This window comes from Dasypus novemcinctus, chromosome 4 (genome assembly GCF_030445035.2).
Source record: "Dasypus novemcinctus isolate mDasNov1 chromosome 4, mDasNov1.1.hap2, whole genome shotgun sequence".
Lineage (NCBI taxonomy): Eukaryota > Metazoa > Chordata > Mammalia > Cingulata > Dasypodidae > Dasypus > Dasypus novemcinctus.
The window spans coordinates 38,973,649-38,989,845 of NC_080676.1; the positions used below are offsets into that span (position 1 = coordinate 38,973,649).

The 16,197-nt window shown below is 37.6% G+C and overlaps 1 protein-coding gene across 9 annotated transcripts in view; it reads right to left on the minus strand.

Annotated features, from left to right (window-relative positions):
* The window catches only part of WDR49 (WD repeat domain 49), a 146,542-nt gene that overhangs the window by 62,952 nt on the left and 67,393 nt on the right, over positions 1-16,197 (minus strand). For all 9 annotated transcript variants that reach the window (XM_071214593.1, XM_058295238.2, XM_058295235.2 and 6 more), the window contains one exon: positions 11,406-11,639. In XM_071214593.1, coding sequence (XP_071070694.1) covers positions 11,406-11,639 — 234 coding nt within the window. The remainder of the gene's footprint in view (positions 1-11,405; positions 11,640-16,197) is intronic.

Consider the following 16,197-nt stretch of genomic DNA (forward strand, 5'->3'; position numbering starts at 1 on the left):
AAAAACAGAAAATTAAACACATAAATGTATAGATAGGAAGAAGGTCACCTGAAGCAATACCTAGATTTATTGAAAACTTAAGAATTTCTTTATCTGCTTAGCTATTGATAACCATTGTGTAAATGTAAATTTTTATTAAGAATGTGTTAACATTGAATGTCACATGTTCATTGTCAAATTGGTTCAAGTTTATTAAATGGATATTCAGGACCCTGGAGAGCTGGCGATGGTGCTATTCATTCATTCTGTAGGCGCTTCTTGCACGTACGCTCTGTTCCAGGCTCCACAGTAGCAGCTGGGGCTTCCTGATGAAGCCCTGCTTGAAGAGGCTGTATATTAAAATCATCTGCAGGGCTTTAAAACCACCACTGCCAACCAGACCAGAGACTGATTCAATTGGGCCAAGCAAGGGTTTTGGTTTTTTTTTTTCAAGCAGGGGTATTTTTTAAGAGCACCACAGGCTATTCAAATGTGCACCTGTGTTAGTAATAACTGGTCTAGATGGAGAAACAAACAAGAAACAGATAAATGCAAAACAATCTTACAAGTTTAGAGGTACCATCCCTGGGTGTAGTGGAAGCCCAGGGAGGAAAACCTGAAATTCTCTACCTAGGTTGGGAGATAGTTGTTGGGAAGTGGGAGGTCAAGTCAGGATTCACAAAGAAGGTGATAAATGATCTGGGATTGAAAATGAAAACATGTATTTACTGAGTACTGAGCCCTTTCCACTCATTATCTCAATTGATCTTTACGAAAATTCTTTAAAATAATTAATACACCATTCACATTTTACTGTTGATGGAATTAAGATTCTAATCAGCTAAGGTGCATTCCCAAGCTAATATAACCAGGTTTGAATCCTGGGCTCTATGCGAGCCACATCATATAGTCTTTCTCTAGTCCAGCATAATACCAAAGATGGTTCAGAGTTTGCTAAGAAGAGAAGAGGACCTGAAGAATATCCCAAGCATTAGAAACAATAAGAAGCTTAATGGAACCAGAGTACAGTGTATTTGATGGGATAAATTGTGGATACCAAGTGAGGAGACAAGTTAAAGGCAGAATTTTTAAAACCCTTGTAAGCAATGCCAGACAATACTTAGTAATTTTTTTACACATCTTTTTCCTTTATTTTTGAGGAACATCATTCACAATGCATATCTTCAAATAGTCACATAAGAAGCAAGAATTTTATACTCCCCTCATTCTAGAAATAAATAGGAAGGGCATAAAATTTCTCTTTAAATCACAACACTTGGAAGCTTAGCACCAGCACCCAAAAAGCCAGATAAAAATGTATAAGCCTAGTGGTTGCTACAACTGGGAAGGTTGCTGTCTTGTCTTCTGTGCAGGCATTTTGTGAGAAGGTCCATAGCTTTCCCTGGAGTATCAGTGGGGTCTATGGCCCTAAATAAAATGAAAAATAATCTTATTGTTCTTAATAAGAGTAAGAATAACATTGTTTGTGAGGATAACTCTGGCAGCAGTGTGGCAGACAAACTGGAGTTGTGGAAAGACCAGTTGGAGGCTGCTCTAATAGTCTAGGTAAGAGAGACTCACCTAAGACAGTAATGAGGGAAATAAAAAAAAAGAGAAGGGATTGAAAAAACACCCACCATTCAGCAACATTTATATCTCAGAAAAGAACTGTTTATGAGCATGTGATTTCTTCTAGCCTTTTTTTCTGAAGTTTTAAGCTTGAATCAGAAAAAATTTCTTAAATGATGTAAAACTATATATTTTGCTACATTTTCTCTGAGTGAAATTAAAAGTAGTTAAAACTTTAATTACCATTATTAAACCAAAGTCTATTTTCTAGGACAAATGACACGCATCTTTGAAATAATGTGATCTAACACTTTAAATATCACTCCACATATCTGACCTGTGTTTCTTTTTTTGCTTGTTTGTTTAGGAGGTATGGGAATTGAACCCAGGACCTTGTACATATGAAGTGCATGCTCAACCACTGAGCTACACCTGTTCCACTGGTTCTATTTTATTTTGTTTGTGCAATATGCAAAGTGGTTAAGAGCACTGGGCCTGGAGCCTGGATGTCTGAGTTTGAATGTCAGCTGCCCACTGACTAGTTGTGTGACCTTGGACACAATACTTAACTTCTTTGTGTTATTGCCAGAGCTCCTATGACAAATACCATGTGTGGGTTTGGCTTAAACAACAACCATTTCTTGTCACACAGTTTTGAAAGCTAGATGTTCCAAATCAAGATATCTGCAAAGCCATGGTTTCTTCTAGAATAGGGTACTCTCTAAGTCCTCCATCACATGGTAATCTTTCTCTCTCCTCTCTGGCTTCTTCTGACTTCTACTGAGTATGTCTGGATTTCCTCTCTTTATAAGGCCTCCACTTATATGGAATAAGACCTACTCTGATTCAATTTGACAACACCTTAACTAATAATAACATCTTCAAAGATCCTATTTACAAATGGATTCACACTCAAAGGAACATGGATTAAGGCTTGAACATGAAGCATACATAATTCAATCCCTATCATTTTTTAAGCCTCAGTTTCCTCACCTGAAGAACAGAGAATAGTAGTAACTAACTCAAACTGTTGTTACAAGGTTTAAGTAAGCTAGTATTTGTAAAGCCCTTAGCACAGTCCATGGCATAGAATGAATAAGCCATAAAAGGTGGTTTAAAATTTGGTTAGCATTACTATTCTATCTAAGCTTTATTTACCTAACCTTTTTATCTGGGCTCATAGCACTTTGCATATTCAAAGCAACTCAAGAAAAAGATTTAATATCTTGTGTTCATCCAACCATGATGTTGAATCTAGACAATTACAATTTTAGAAACCAGATTTTTAGATGTACATTGAAATTTCAAATAAATAATACCTGTGAATCTCTCATGTAATTGCTTAGGAATTTAGGTTATATTCATTAAAGATTAAGCTATGAAAACAGAATTTTCTAAGCATGAGTGAAAATTCTGACAGTGGTCCTTCATGAAAAGGTAAAAGGCTGGAAAGGATTTTACTATTTCAAATTAAAAAGCATTTATTGGTCACCTACTATATGCTAGGCATTTTCCATGGGCATTCCCTAATAGAAGTAAATGAGCAAAATAAAATAAGGCCATGTTCAAAAGAAAAGACTTGCTTACTTGTTCAAAGTCTGGCATCACCCACATTTCAAAGCATCTAATCACCTGCCCCACTACTTTCATCTAAAGCACACAGGCAATCAGGAATTCATAACCATCACTTGTGGTTGCTTTGCACTCTCCCTTTTCTGTCCACCTAACTGAGTCCTAAAATATCTATTAATCAATTTTCATCACCCTTCTCTGCTCATTTGACTATTTCTCAGGTAATGTGCATCAGTAATGACAACAGTGTATAGCTAGGAGTCAGAATTCACGTTATGGCGATATGCCTTATGGTGCAGTCTGCAAGAAAACAGTGTGATGAAAAACAAAGACTGACTATGTTATCAACCAGCAAATGGTATTAAGCACTATCTCTTCTTACTATGAAAACATTGGAAAACAAGAATAACATGCAGGCGAAAAGATTTTTCAAAGTATAATAAGACAAGTGCATTTAGCATCCCTTTGGCAGGAAGTGGCTGGACTACAGGACTGTGGAACTTTATTTTTAGCAAGCTGTTTTTATCAGTGATAAAAGCCAGGAATAAGTTTTGGCATCACGTTTAATATGCCACATTTTGATGAGAGCAAATCCCTTTAACTTTGCAGTTTATTCCTGGCTTCTCTCTTCAAACCAGACCTCCCCTAACAGCGCCCTGACAGTCTGCAGAGTAGAAACGGCATTGTCCTAATAACTCCACGCCAGAGCAAATGGGCTTTGGAAGGGAGCACGCGCCACCTTATGTTCCTGAGTTAATAACTGTTTAGGAATATATGGGTCCATTTTGTTTCTCTCATCTGAAGATGTCACAGCCAATGAGACAATTCTAAGAGATGTGAGGCTGTATCCTTAATGGTCTTCTTGCTCCTCCAACAATGGTAGGCATTTTAGTTGTTATTTATATGCATCCCTAGTTTTAGGACTAAGCAAGAAAGGGAATCAAAAATAGCAGCAGCATGCGGCTGGCTACCAAGGGATCAGGATATTTGATTGAATTGCTGTTTATATTTTATTTATTTATTGTTACTGCTGCTTATAACCCATAACATAAGGTAGGTTACTTCCTTTATTTCCATTTTGTCTCAGATCTTTAGAAGTTATATCTTAGAAAAGGAGGTGAGAAGAATGATAATATCTCAGAGTCAAAGGATTCAAATACTGGAAGTCAGCCATTTTACATTTATAAATTTACCTATCAAATTCCACCTCTTCTTAGATTAATTTGTAATTAATCTCTTCAAATTCATTCAACAAATATTTATTGAACACCCACAATATGCCAGGCATTCGTTATAGGTACTGAGGATACAACAGTGAAAAAGTCCTGCCCTTGCTTTTCTTTTGGTAGTGGTGGTGGATTGATGTGACCAGATAAGCAAAAACTGTTTTAAAATGTTATACAACCACCCACCCGTGTATATATGCTTTATGCTGTGTACTCTCAAAATGGCGTCCTTTGTCCTTTCCAAATATTCTACAAGGTAGGTATTATCATTCCCATTTTATGTACAAGAAAGCTGAAACCTAGGGCCAAATGACTCACTCAAAGTAAAACATTGAGAACATTCCCTGACTCCAGAACTTCACTACTCACCCCATTCTACAAAACCAGCTATGAAAAATCTTCTAAAAATGGTAGCTATTGTGACACTGAGGAAATCTGGGGAAAAGGACCTTCTCCCATTTTCTTGATGGATTTAGTGAGACTTTCATGGAGAACATTTGGAAATTCTATCAGAATTACAGATATAAATACTCTCTGACCCAACAATTCCAATTTTGGAATTTATTCTATGGGTAGTTTCTCCCTAGTGCTAAAAGGTCTGTGTGCAAGGTTAAAAACCACTGCATTGTATGTGATACAAAAATACTGGAATCAATCTAAATGGAGCTTAAAGTAGCAGTATTATGCTGGCTACAAAGAGAATGAAGTATTGGAGGTCACGCAGCACACGGCCAAAAATGTAGTGAGAGAAATGAAACCTTAACAAAATTTATCACCATCAAAAATAAGTATGCAAGCAGCAAACTTCTGAAGATCAGCATGATCCCTTAGCTGAACTCAAAACCATCGAAGACCTTGCCTCACCTCTGATGGGAAGGCCCTAGACCGCTGTGGCTCTCGGGGATGAATGCCTCATCCATGCACTTTTTCTTACTGGTTTGGAACTCTTGGCTTTGTATATAGTCCTTTGGTTTATTTCACCAAACCTTTTCTCAGACCTATTTTCTAAATGTACATTGAGGAAAAACAAAGTTATTAAATACATTTGTAATCCCATACAATGGAATATTATGCAGCTCAAAACAAATAATGAGGCTATTCTTTAGGTATTGAGATAAAATGATCTTTAGGCCACATTGTTTGGTGAAAAATCAATGTACAGAACAATATGTTCGCACATATAATATCCTACCATTTGCGTAAAAAGCATTTAAAATTTAATAGAAATATAAAATCACTTATATAAGAATATAATGGCCATTAAATGGTCCTTATAGAATTTATAAAACTGATTGCCTTGCAGAAAGGAAGCTGAATACGTATAGACAAGAATAAGAGAAAATGTTCACTGGATACCGTTTTGTACTTTTGAATTTCGTAATATGTGAATGTTATTCCTTCCAAACTAATCACATTTAAATAAATATGCATGTGTGTGTGTGTTGGTGTAGCCTATAAAGGTATTTCTTGTGTCTTGATCAAGTGACCAGAACACACAGACTCAAGATTGACATGTGAGACCAATTAGAGTAGACTGGCCAGAGAAGGAAAGTCACGTTCACAGAAGGGTCACTTAGAGTGGAACAACAGGACAGGCACAGAGACAACGTTTATTAGTGTTCATCTGGTTCTGGTCAAAAGAGAAACTGATTTTTGCCTAAATACAAGGATTAAAGAGACTTATACGCAGTAAGTCTATCTCTGGAGATAAATTGCCCTCCAGTTTATCTACTTCCCTTTGCTCATATTCTACTATAAGCAAGGAAACTACCAATTGTGTTGTTTTGGGTTCTTAAATACCTTAATTATTAAAACAAAAAACAAAAACAAAACCTGTGCACAGAAAAGAAGATGGGAGATATACTGTCACTAGAAAAGTGTGCCCCAGTCTCCTTTTTTTTTTTTTTTTTTTGGTGAATCCAGTGCAGGATGTTACCTCTTTTTAAAAAATTATTATTTATTTATTCCCCCTCCCTTGTGGTTTGTTTTCCTGTCTGCTCTCTGGGTCCATTCGCTGTGCATTCTTCTGTGTCTGCTTATCTCCCTTTGTTGCATCATCTTGCTGCACCAGCTCTCTGCGGGGCACGGGCCAGCCTGCTTTCACATCAAGGCCCTGGGACGCGAACCCAGGGCCTCCCATATGGTAAACGGGAGCCTGATCGATTGAGCCACAGCTGCTTCCCTCAGCTCCATTTTTAGAGAATGATTTGGCATTAATTTCCATGGTAGTGTGAGTTGGTCAAGAAACAGCACCACTCTGGGTGAAGTGAAGAAGGTCCAGTCTTCAAATTTGCAAAGCCAAGGTTCCTGGCTGGATTGTGAGAGCTCCACTGAGTACTCTGGAAGTCTTGCCAGAGGAAACCAGGCAGCCACTCCAACAAGTCTCTTTATAGAACTGTTTTAGTTTTCGCCTGCCAAAACAAATACCATATAATTTGGCTTAAAAACAGGAATTTTTTGCTCCTGGTATCAGTGCCTGGAAGGCTTGCTTCCTTCTGGGGTCAATATTCCTGCTGGCCAGCAATCTTGGGCTTTCTCTGGCTTTTCAGTCACAAGGCAATGCATAAGGTGGTACTTCTCCTTTCTCTTCCTGGTTCTGTGGATTTCTAGCTTCTGGCTGCTCCCCATGGCTTCTCTCTTTCTGTATCCAATTATTTTTGCTTGCAAGGACTTCAGCCATATTGAATGAGAGCCGTCATTCAGTTTGGCCTCCTTAACTAATATCACTTGTAAAGGTCATGTTTATAGATAGGTTCATAACCACATGCCTTTTTTGGGGGGACATGATTCAATGCCCAACAATAACCATATATGTGATCCAGATGTTTATTCTTAGGGGTTGGGTAAAATGGAAAGATTCTGGGAGAAATTTGGAAATGTATATTAAATTATCTAATATGCATACTTTAACCTAGAAATCCACTCCTTAGAACTGACCCTAAAGAGATAAAGTCATGTGTGTATATTATTCATGCACAGAAAATATTTATAGTAGCAAAAATCCATCAAGGGAAATGTATCAGTAAATTGTGAAACACACATACATTGGGATGCCAGGCAAGCCTTTTAAAAATGACAAAGTAGATCTACATTTAGGTACAAGGAAATATATTTCAATTATTAATGAATAAAAAAGTAGGTTAGAGAACCATATATATATGAAATAGTCAATGCACAGAGATGTTTAGAATATGATATTTAAGCAATATTTAATTCTTTGAGCTTTACTGCATTGTCTTAATTTCCTACAATAAGCATGTAATAATTTACATATAACATTTTACTAATATCATAAAACTATTTCAAAAATAAAGATAGTAAATAACACTTAAACTGTCAAAGTTTGATAACTTTTAAATAACTAGCAAGAATATAAATATGTCCAAGTTACGAGACAAACTGAAACATTTCCCATCCTATAAAACCATATAAACCTACATCATTAGGATGAAGGCCATAGTGATAATTCAGAAATTTTATCTCTTCCTGTTTATATGCAATTAAAGAAATACATTTTTTAAAGTCTCCTAACATTCATTGGTTATTAAGAGATGCTTCATTTAAGAACCCAGTGCAGAGACAGTTCATTAGAACTGCTTCCAGGATATTTGGGCTACTTTAATTCTTTCAAAATTGTTCATTCCAGGGACTCCCTTATCGTGTCCCAACTTGTTCTGCCACTAACTGTGAAGGCAAGCTTTGCCAGATGAAATAAAGCACATGGTTACTTTTAAAAGGCTTTGGATAACTTAACATCACTTTCTTAGATTAGGTTGTGACAGTACCAGAAGGCAAAAAGCTGAAAAAAAAATAAAAGGCACAGAAATTTGCTGAGTTGCTTTTATGTAAGGATTTGTTAGGTCCCCACTGAAGTCCAAAGAGAATGAAACAATAATAGAGTATAGGCAACATGTGGATATGACAATAACAGAAGTGAAATGCATTAAATTCATACAAAGGCAAAGTCTCCAAGAAAGACACCAAATCTGATAACCAAAGAACAAGAACCAGCCAACTGAAAAAGCATGGGTTGCTATTGAACTTGGAAAGGAAAATGACTGTAATAGACTAAATCTGGCAAATAAGTTCATTAAGGAGCCTTTCGTTAGGAGCAGTGGAAAGATATGGAACTGAAAGACGAGGATCTTTTCCTTACCCAAAAAATATAGGAGGAGAGAAAAATAAGAGTTTAGTTAAAGGCTTCACTGGTAAAACAACTAGAAATCGGACTGATACTCAAATTGGGGAGAGACCATTGTGGCTGGAGTGGTCTCTGTAGAATTTAGTTTGCTGAGAGAACAAGAATTGAGCCTCAAAACAGAATCTTTTTAAGAGCAAACTGCAAAGCCGTAGCAGAGGAGGCAGATAAACATCTTCGCCTCTAGGGGCACTCTAGGAGGAGCAGGTCTAGTCACAAACTCCAATTCAGGCTGTCCTATATCGAAGTCTTCCCAACATCTGTTTCAGCATGGCTCCTGGTTAAAATACAGACTAAAGCATACCACGAAGTTGATGAGAAAGCAGCCACCATACGGCAGCAACATTCAGCTCAAGAGGAGTGGGGTTGGAGAGGGATATGTGCCAGGGCTGGCTGCGTACAAGGCAGGAGGACTGCTTCAGGACAGCAGCGTAGCAAGGCAATGCTGGAGAGGTACATGTTATAATTATTATCATTATTATTCCCACCACCCGCCCCACACACATAGGCACGCATATTTTCAACATCAGTAAACTGAAGCCCAGAAAGGTCAGGTCATCTGCCTAACATTTGAACTGCGATTCTCAAATCCAGCAGTTCTCAGAACTTTTGGTCTCAGGATCTTTTACACTCTTAAAAACTATTGAAAAACCCAGATAGCTTTCATTTATATATATTGGAAAATTAAACTGAGAAATCATTAAAACACAAGAAGCAGTCAGAACAGTGATGTCATCACACATCAGGTAGCCTCTAGAAAACTCCACAGTATACCCATCAGAGAATGAAAGGGGAAAAGACAAACAAGTCAGTATTAGGAGGAAAATAGTTTTGACCTCACAGACCACCTGAGAGGATCTAGATCCTGAGTTTCCCAGATCACAAGTCTATGCTTTCTTTTTCCAAGACTGGTCTGTGGTACATTTAGTGAATGACCTTTACAATCTGACTCTATGCTCCATTAACTGACTCAACTTCTGCAATGTTTGCTAAGAATTCCACAAACTAGCTATGTCAAAATAAATGCTCTCCCCCTAAATACCCTGTGAGTGCTTAAGCCTCTTTGCATTTACTCCTGTTGCATCTTCTGTCTGTATCACTTTCTTCTCCCTTCTAGAGATCCTCACTCTAGTTTTCAGGGCTCTGCTGAAATATCACCTAGCCAGCCCAGGCAGAGTTAATCACTTCCCATAGATAGCTTCCTTCTTGGCCCCTCAGAGTTGTTCAACACTGTTTTATTTGCTTTTTGTAAGTACTCTGAAATGATAAAAGTAATCTCTGGTTGATGGGACTATGGGTGACATTATTTTTCTTTGTACTTTTCTGCATTATATTTTTGTAATTATAAAAGTATATAATGTTACAGTGTTACCCCATAGTTTCACAGCTAATACTTAGGAAATACTTGTATGTAGGATGGACAGTTCTTTGCTTTTATATAAATAAACACTTTATGCTATAAATCCAGCCCAATTGTACAGTGATTTTTCCTACATCATACACCATATGTACATATTCTATTGTTGCTTAAAATTTGCATAGGTTTCCATTACCTTGGCTTTGTCTTCAAATCCCAAATGGAAGATTTCAGATGTTCCTTATGCCCCATTTCCTGAATTGCTCACGGGATATTCCTTATCTCAAGGCCAGGCAACATGAGATCTTAGCATCTACGTAGAAGTCTAACTTTTTAACTCTGAAGATCTCAATTAGCAAAATGTTCTCCTGGAAACATATGCCTCACTCAGTGGCCACCAGGGAGCCAAATTAACTGCTTGCCTTCATAAAGTTCAGTAAAACATTTACAAGGGAATGTTTCTCCACAGATGGAATTCAAAATGGATTGTTTTGTAAAGGATTTTTATCTCCTAGAATAACCAGAAAACAGTGTTTGAAGTAGTGACATGACACCCTACTCATTACTAACAAAGGACTTTCCACCCCTTGCACAAAGTCTGAACTGCTCATTTCTGCACAAATGCAGGAGCTCCTGCAGAAGGGGAAAGAAAAAATGGGTTGGAATTATTGTTTAATTGACCGCAAGCTGGATACTTGCTTTCCCCTGGGCTCCTGCTGCGCTGTTGCTATCAGGCCTGAGGAGACCCCTGCAGCTGACTAACATTTGATGGTGCCCACGCCCTCCGAGACCCCCCCCATCACGCTCAGATGGCTTTCCTTGCTGAACCTCCCTGTCCTCTAAGAAAGACTGTGGTCTGTGCGGCATCTCTGCTCCAGAGAAGCAGGGCTTCTTCATTGAGATGCAGGTAACGCTCTCATAAGCAAAGGCTGCAGAGCGTCATTAAAGTGGTGGGGAGACAAACAACGCTTGTGCTGCATACCAAGTGGCATCACATTTAACTGAATCATTTTATTATGAATACATTCTGTGCTGCCACTGTGAGCCACTGGTGTAAAATACGCTGGCAAAGTGGATCTCTGCTAATTACAGCTCATGCATATTTCAGAACTTTCCACGGGGGTACAGGAAGATGGTGTTCATAAAAGGGAGTTTTACAACCAGGTTCACTTGCATTTGGCATTGAGACGCAGACTAGCTGGTAACAAAGATAAGCTCAGTTCCATGCCATCTTGCATTTGTTTCAGCTGGAACACTGTCTTTCCCTATAACTCTACCAGCACTGCTGGGGCAGCGCTGGTTGGAAATGGTATCACTCGTCAAACCCACCTGAACACACATTATTACAGACAAGCAAAGCACACAGCTATTAAATCATTTCTTTCCCACATTTGTTTTTGCCTGTCTGTGTCTTCAGTTTTACCTTAGACCGAATCAAGGAAATGAACCTCTGGTGACAAAGAGTTGGGGATGAGCTGGGACACTAGCAGAATAGCACCATTACCTGCTTCATGATGGAACTGTAAAGAACACAAGTGACTGCTTTCTCGTGGCTTTTCACCCTCTTGCTGGCTTCACTTTTCATTGCCAACAATGCTAGCTGGTTACTAAATGAGATGAAAAGCCGTCCGTGGGTTTCATCAAAGTGGAAAAGGCATCTGAAGTCCTGACCTTTAGGGAAAGAGCAAGCTATCCTTTGGATGGAGAGCTGGTGTTGAACATCCCAGAGTCTCAAAACCTGGATAAGAAAAGATACAGTCATGTAATCATGTCAAGAATAATTCTAATTATTTAACCAAAAAAAAATTTCTAGCTCATCATCAGTTCACACAGAGAGTGGTTTCTTCTATAGTGCTATACTTGGTTCACACACTCACAGCACTGTTATTTTATGTATTTTGTTTTTTAATTATCTATTTAAATAGACATCATAGAGCCTGGAATTGTGCCTGATATTTAGTAGGTGATGTAGTACACAGACTAATGGCCCCTCAAAGATTTCCATGTCCTAATCCTCAGAATTTGTGAATAGGTTACATTACAAGGCAAAAGGGATCTCGCAGATGTGATTAAGTTAAGGATCTTGCAATGGGGAGATTACTGTGGATGATTTAAATGGGTCCAAAATAAACGGGTCTTAGAAGTGGAAGAGGGAGGCAGAAAAGGAGATCAAAGTGAGAAAGACATATCCACTAATGCTGGCTTTGAAGATGGAGGAAGGGGGCCACCAGCCAAGGAATGTTGGCAGCCTCCAGAAGGGAGAGAGGCTCTGTGTGTGTGTGTGTGTGTGTGAAATAAAAGAGGTGGTGTTAAATGTAATCAATTTCAAATAGACTGTATGATATAGATTTTTATTCCAATACAGACAATCAAGACACACAAATGGCATGCATTTATCAGTGGTTAGTACAAGACAAATGTTACACAACAGAAAGGCTGTTTTAGGTTTAACAGATGGTAAAAGGTTGTGTTTCCTGTTCTCCCATTCCCTTTTAGCTCCATTAATTCTAATCTGAGTCACACTAACTTTCCTGGGAAGAAAACAGAAAGAGTGGCTCTGCAGGTACAAGTATTCCTGCTTTTAGTAGGGGTACAAAATTAACACAGCATGGTGTGTGAGCAAGAGTCAAAGTGAAACAGTGAAAAATCTCCAAAGGGCTAGCAGGCAAGTTCTCAGGCTAGACTTCCTGGGTTCTAATTTTGATTCTGTCCGCTTCTCATAGGGTGACTTCTGACAAGTTCCTTTGCCTTTCCAAGTTGTTAATGTAGTACTTACCTGAGGTAAGTACAGATGTTGTGAGGATTAAATGAGACAACCAGTATAAATATTTAGCATGATTACCAGCTTGTAATGATGTTCTTTTATTATTTTATTATTTTTCTCTGTGTAAATATTAGAACCTAAAAACAAAAATATTTTTTTTTCAAACTACTCTATCCTATCCAATATGAAAATTATTCTAAAAAATTTTTAAGTGATCATCTCTTTAAATGAGTGCTCAAGGAAACGGACTTGGCCCAGTGGTTAGGGCATCTATCTACCACATGGGAGGTCTGCGGTTCAAACCCCGGGCCTCCTTGACCCGTGTGGAGCTGGCCCACATGCAGTGCTGATGCGCACAAGGAGTGCCCTGCCATGCAGGGGTGTACCCCGCGTAGGGGAGCCCCACGCACAAGGAGTGCGCCCCGTAAAGAGAGCCACCCAGTGCGAAAGAAAGTGCAGCCTGCCTAAGAATGGCGCCGCCCACATGGAGAGCTGACACAACAAGATGACGCAACAAAAAGAGGCACGGATTCCCATGCCACTGACAACAACAGAAGCGGACAAAGAAACAAGACACAGCAAATAGACACAGAGAACCAACCACCAGGATGGGGGTGGGGAGAGAAATAAATAAATAAATAAATCTTTTTTTAAAAATGAGTGCTCATTATCCCATAAGGTAGGTGGCCTATAGTTGAATAGTTCTTAACCTAGTTCTTAACCTATTTTAAATGACCCCACTCCTTCAACCATCATGACCTCAGTGTTCAGATCCCACTCGACACTGTAGCCTTCTGATGCTCGGTCACTTTGTCATTGTTTCCACTTTCTCCCAGGGGAGAGTAATCGTCGAGACCTCATTTTACTTTTTAAATCATAGTAGTATGCATATGTGGTATAAAATTGAATAGCACCAAAGGACTTTTTTCCCAATGCATTTCTCTTAATCCCAATCCCCCTCCTAGAAGAAAGCCTCCTTTACTCCTTCTTGGGTTATTGTTTTCTCCATAACACAAAATAGTATCATTATATATTTCTGTACATATGAATCATATATCTATTTACTCATTTCTGTACATATGAATCATAATATCTTTTGACTCTCTCCTCTGAAAAAGGAGTTACTTTTACTCCCATGTTTTGTTTCTTTACCCATTCTTCCCAATCTAATCATTTTATTCTTTAACCCTATTGCTTAATATACTTTTAAATAATATACTTGCCCATTAATTATTATGCTATCAATTTGAGACATTATCTCTTGTCTTACCATTATGTGAGACAATATCTTAGGAGAGTCAAGGACTGGTTTTCAGCAAAGTGCCCAGAATTGAGCCAATGCCTCAGGCAGGTGTGTTCTGACCACCATCACAGACGCCATGATTTCTTTAATACAGACTGTGAAGCCACACTACCACAGTTTCACTCGTCTTGAGGTCCTGATCAGACAAAACCCTAACTCTTACTCCCATGAACAAATATCGAGCCAGTTGTCTACCATTCTACTTTTTAAAACCTGATGCTTTAAGCTAAGACTACGATTTTTTTTTTAAAGACAATTGCATTATTTTTTCCTACTTTTGATTCAGAGTTCCACTGTGGCAGTATCATATTGAACCAGAATTCAGATAAATGAACAATTCTTCCTTGATTTGCCCACACATGCACATAGGACATTATGGATGCTCAATAAAAATGCTTTGAACTTGTTGAATGACTTGGGCCATTGTTCTGCTTATAGACGAAAAGATTAGATAAGATAGGTCCAAGAGTATAGCACCCAACAAAGAAACTGCCTCACTTCTTCTATATGGTTATCCACCCAACTACAAATCTCACCTAATCCACAATGATATTTATGAAATGTTCTTCAAATATCTTATAGGAATAATTATGCTTGATATATAGAGTAGCCTGTCCATCTACTAACTCATATAAGAAGCTTCAACTGAACTTAGTCAATCTTTACCAGATAAACAGCATTGCCAATCCCTCTAACTGCAAGAATATATCTTTGTTAAGTAAATTGCTCTTCCTTGGGAAGAATTGTTTTATTAAAATAACTCATCTCTTTCAAATTCTTAATGATTACAAACTGGCAGCTCTCCAGGAAATGTTTATCCTCAGAAATATAAATTCTACAAGAACTAAGATATGCATATATATTTCAATGTGTCCTAAATATAACTAGAATTAATAAATTATTCTGAATGTTAAGCCATAAAATTAGACACATCTAGATCATTCTGAAACACTCATATTACTTTTGATAACCATCATGCCTTCATTGTTTGAAACACTTTCTTTTTCAGTATAGACTCCTTTCTAAGAAGCAGAAAATAACTTCATGTCACAATCACAATCTGGGGCATAGTTGAGTATAAATTAACAAAAACTCAACAGTATTTACAGTATAATTTCACCAAAATCATTTTCCATTGTATTGCTTAAGCAACTTAGGTTGGATTTCCTGTTTTGCTAATATTTAGTCACATAAATTAAATTAAAAATTAAAAATAGATAAATCATAACCTCTCTAGTCTTTGACAAATTGCTTAATGCTATTAGAAAGTAAAAATTGAATTTTTATTATCAGAATGAGTATATTCATTTGTTTTTCTTAAAATTAATTTTTCATGCTCTACTTTCAATTCTTTCTCTGGTTAGAATCCTAAACTCTCACAATTCAAAATCCCAGTAAGTCTACCTTCTAGATTTAATTCCCTAAATTTTCTCTCTGTTAAGAATCAAAGCAATGGCATTGATATAATGCTTCCAGAAATTATATGATGGTGTATGACCTGCCATAAAATGTTCCTACATCATCCTATACCAAGGGTTTTAATCTAGAAATATCTACGATGCTTTCAGAAATTACCTATGCACGGGTTCTTTCCCAAGGTCATTTGAGCTCAGATATGAGTGGTACCTAGTATTTTTTATCTGCCCAGGTATTTCCTTTATACTTCACCTTAACCACTCAACTTTTCATGGTTTTAAAGTCAATGATAATTTACTTAACTACAAATCTTTCTCTCAGCTTAATCAGAAATACAATGATAAGTCTACTCCACTTCATCCCTAATCAGTCTACATACAGACTCTGAGATTACTCTAATTATTGAAATAAGGGTTGCATGGTTTCATCAGACATTTACTACTAATGCCTGCTACCCTGTAGGGGGACAAATACGGCAATAAGAAAAAGAGAGCATGTGGCTATCACCAGGGCATTTTGAGGAAAGCAGTGCAACAACTCAGCTCCCTATGGGTAATTCACAAAATTGGATCTTCTACCTGCAGATAAAAGAATAACAAGAAGTTGAATTCTAAATAATTTAAGCCTTTCTATAATGCATAAACACATAATCAGTAGATGCTTAGAGTTAACTTGGTTTGACATGATATATGCTGGAAGAAGTATTTTGCTGAATCCTTGGCTAGTGTTTTTATTTTGAAGTCATTCATTTGTTCTTCCTTTACGAAAATTTTTGCCATTTTCCGCAGGATTGAAATCAAACTTAAAATACCA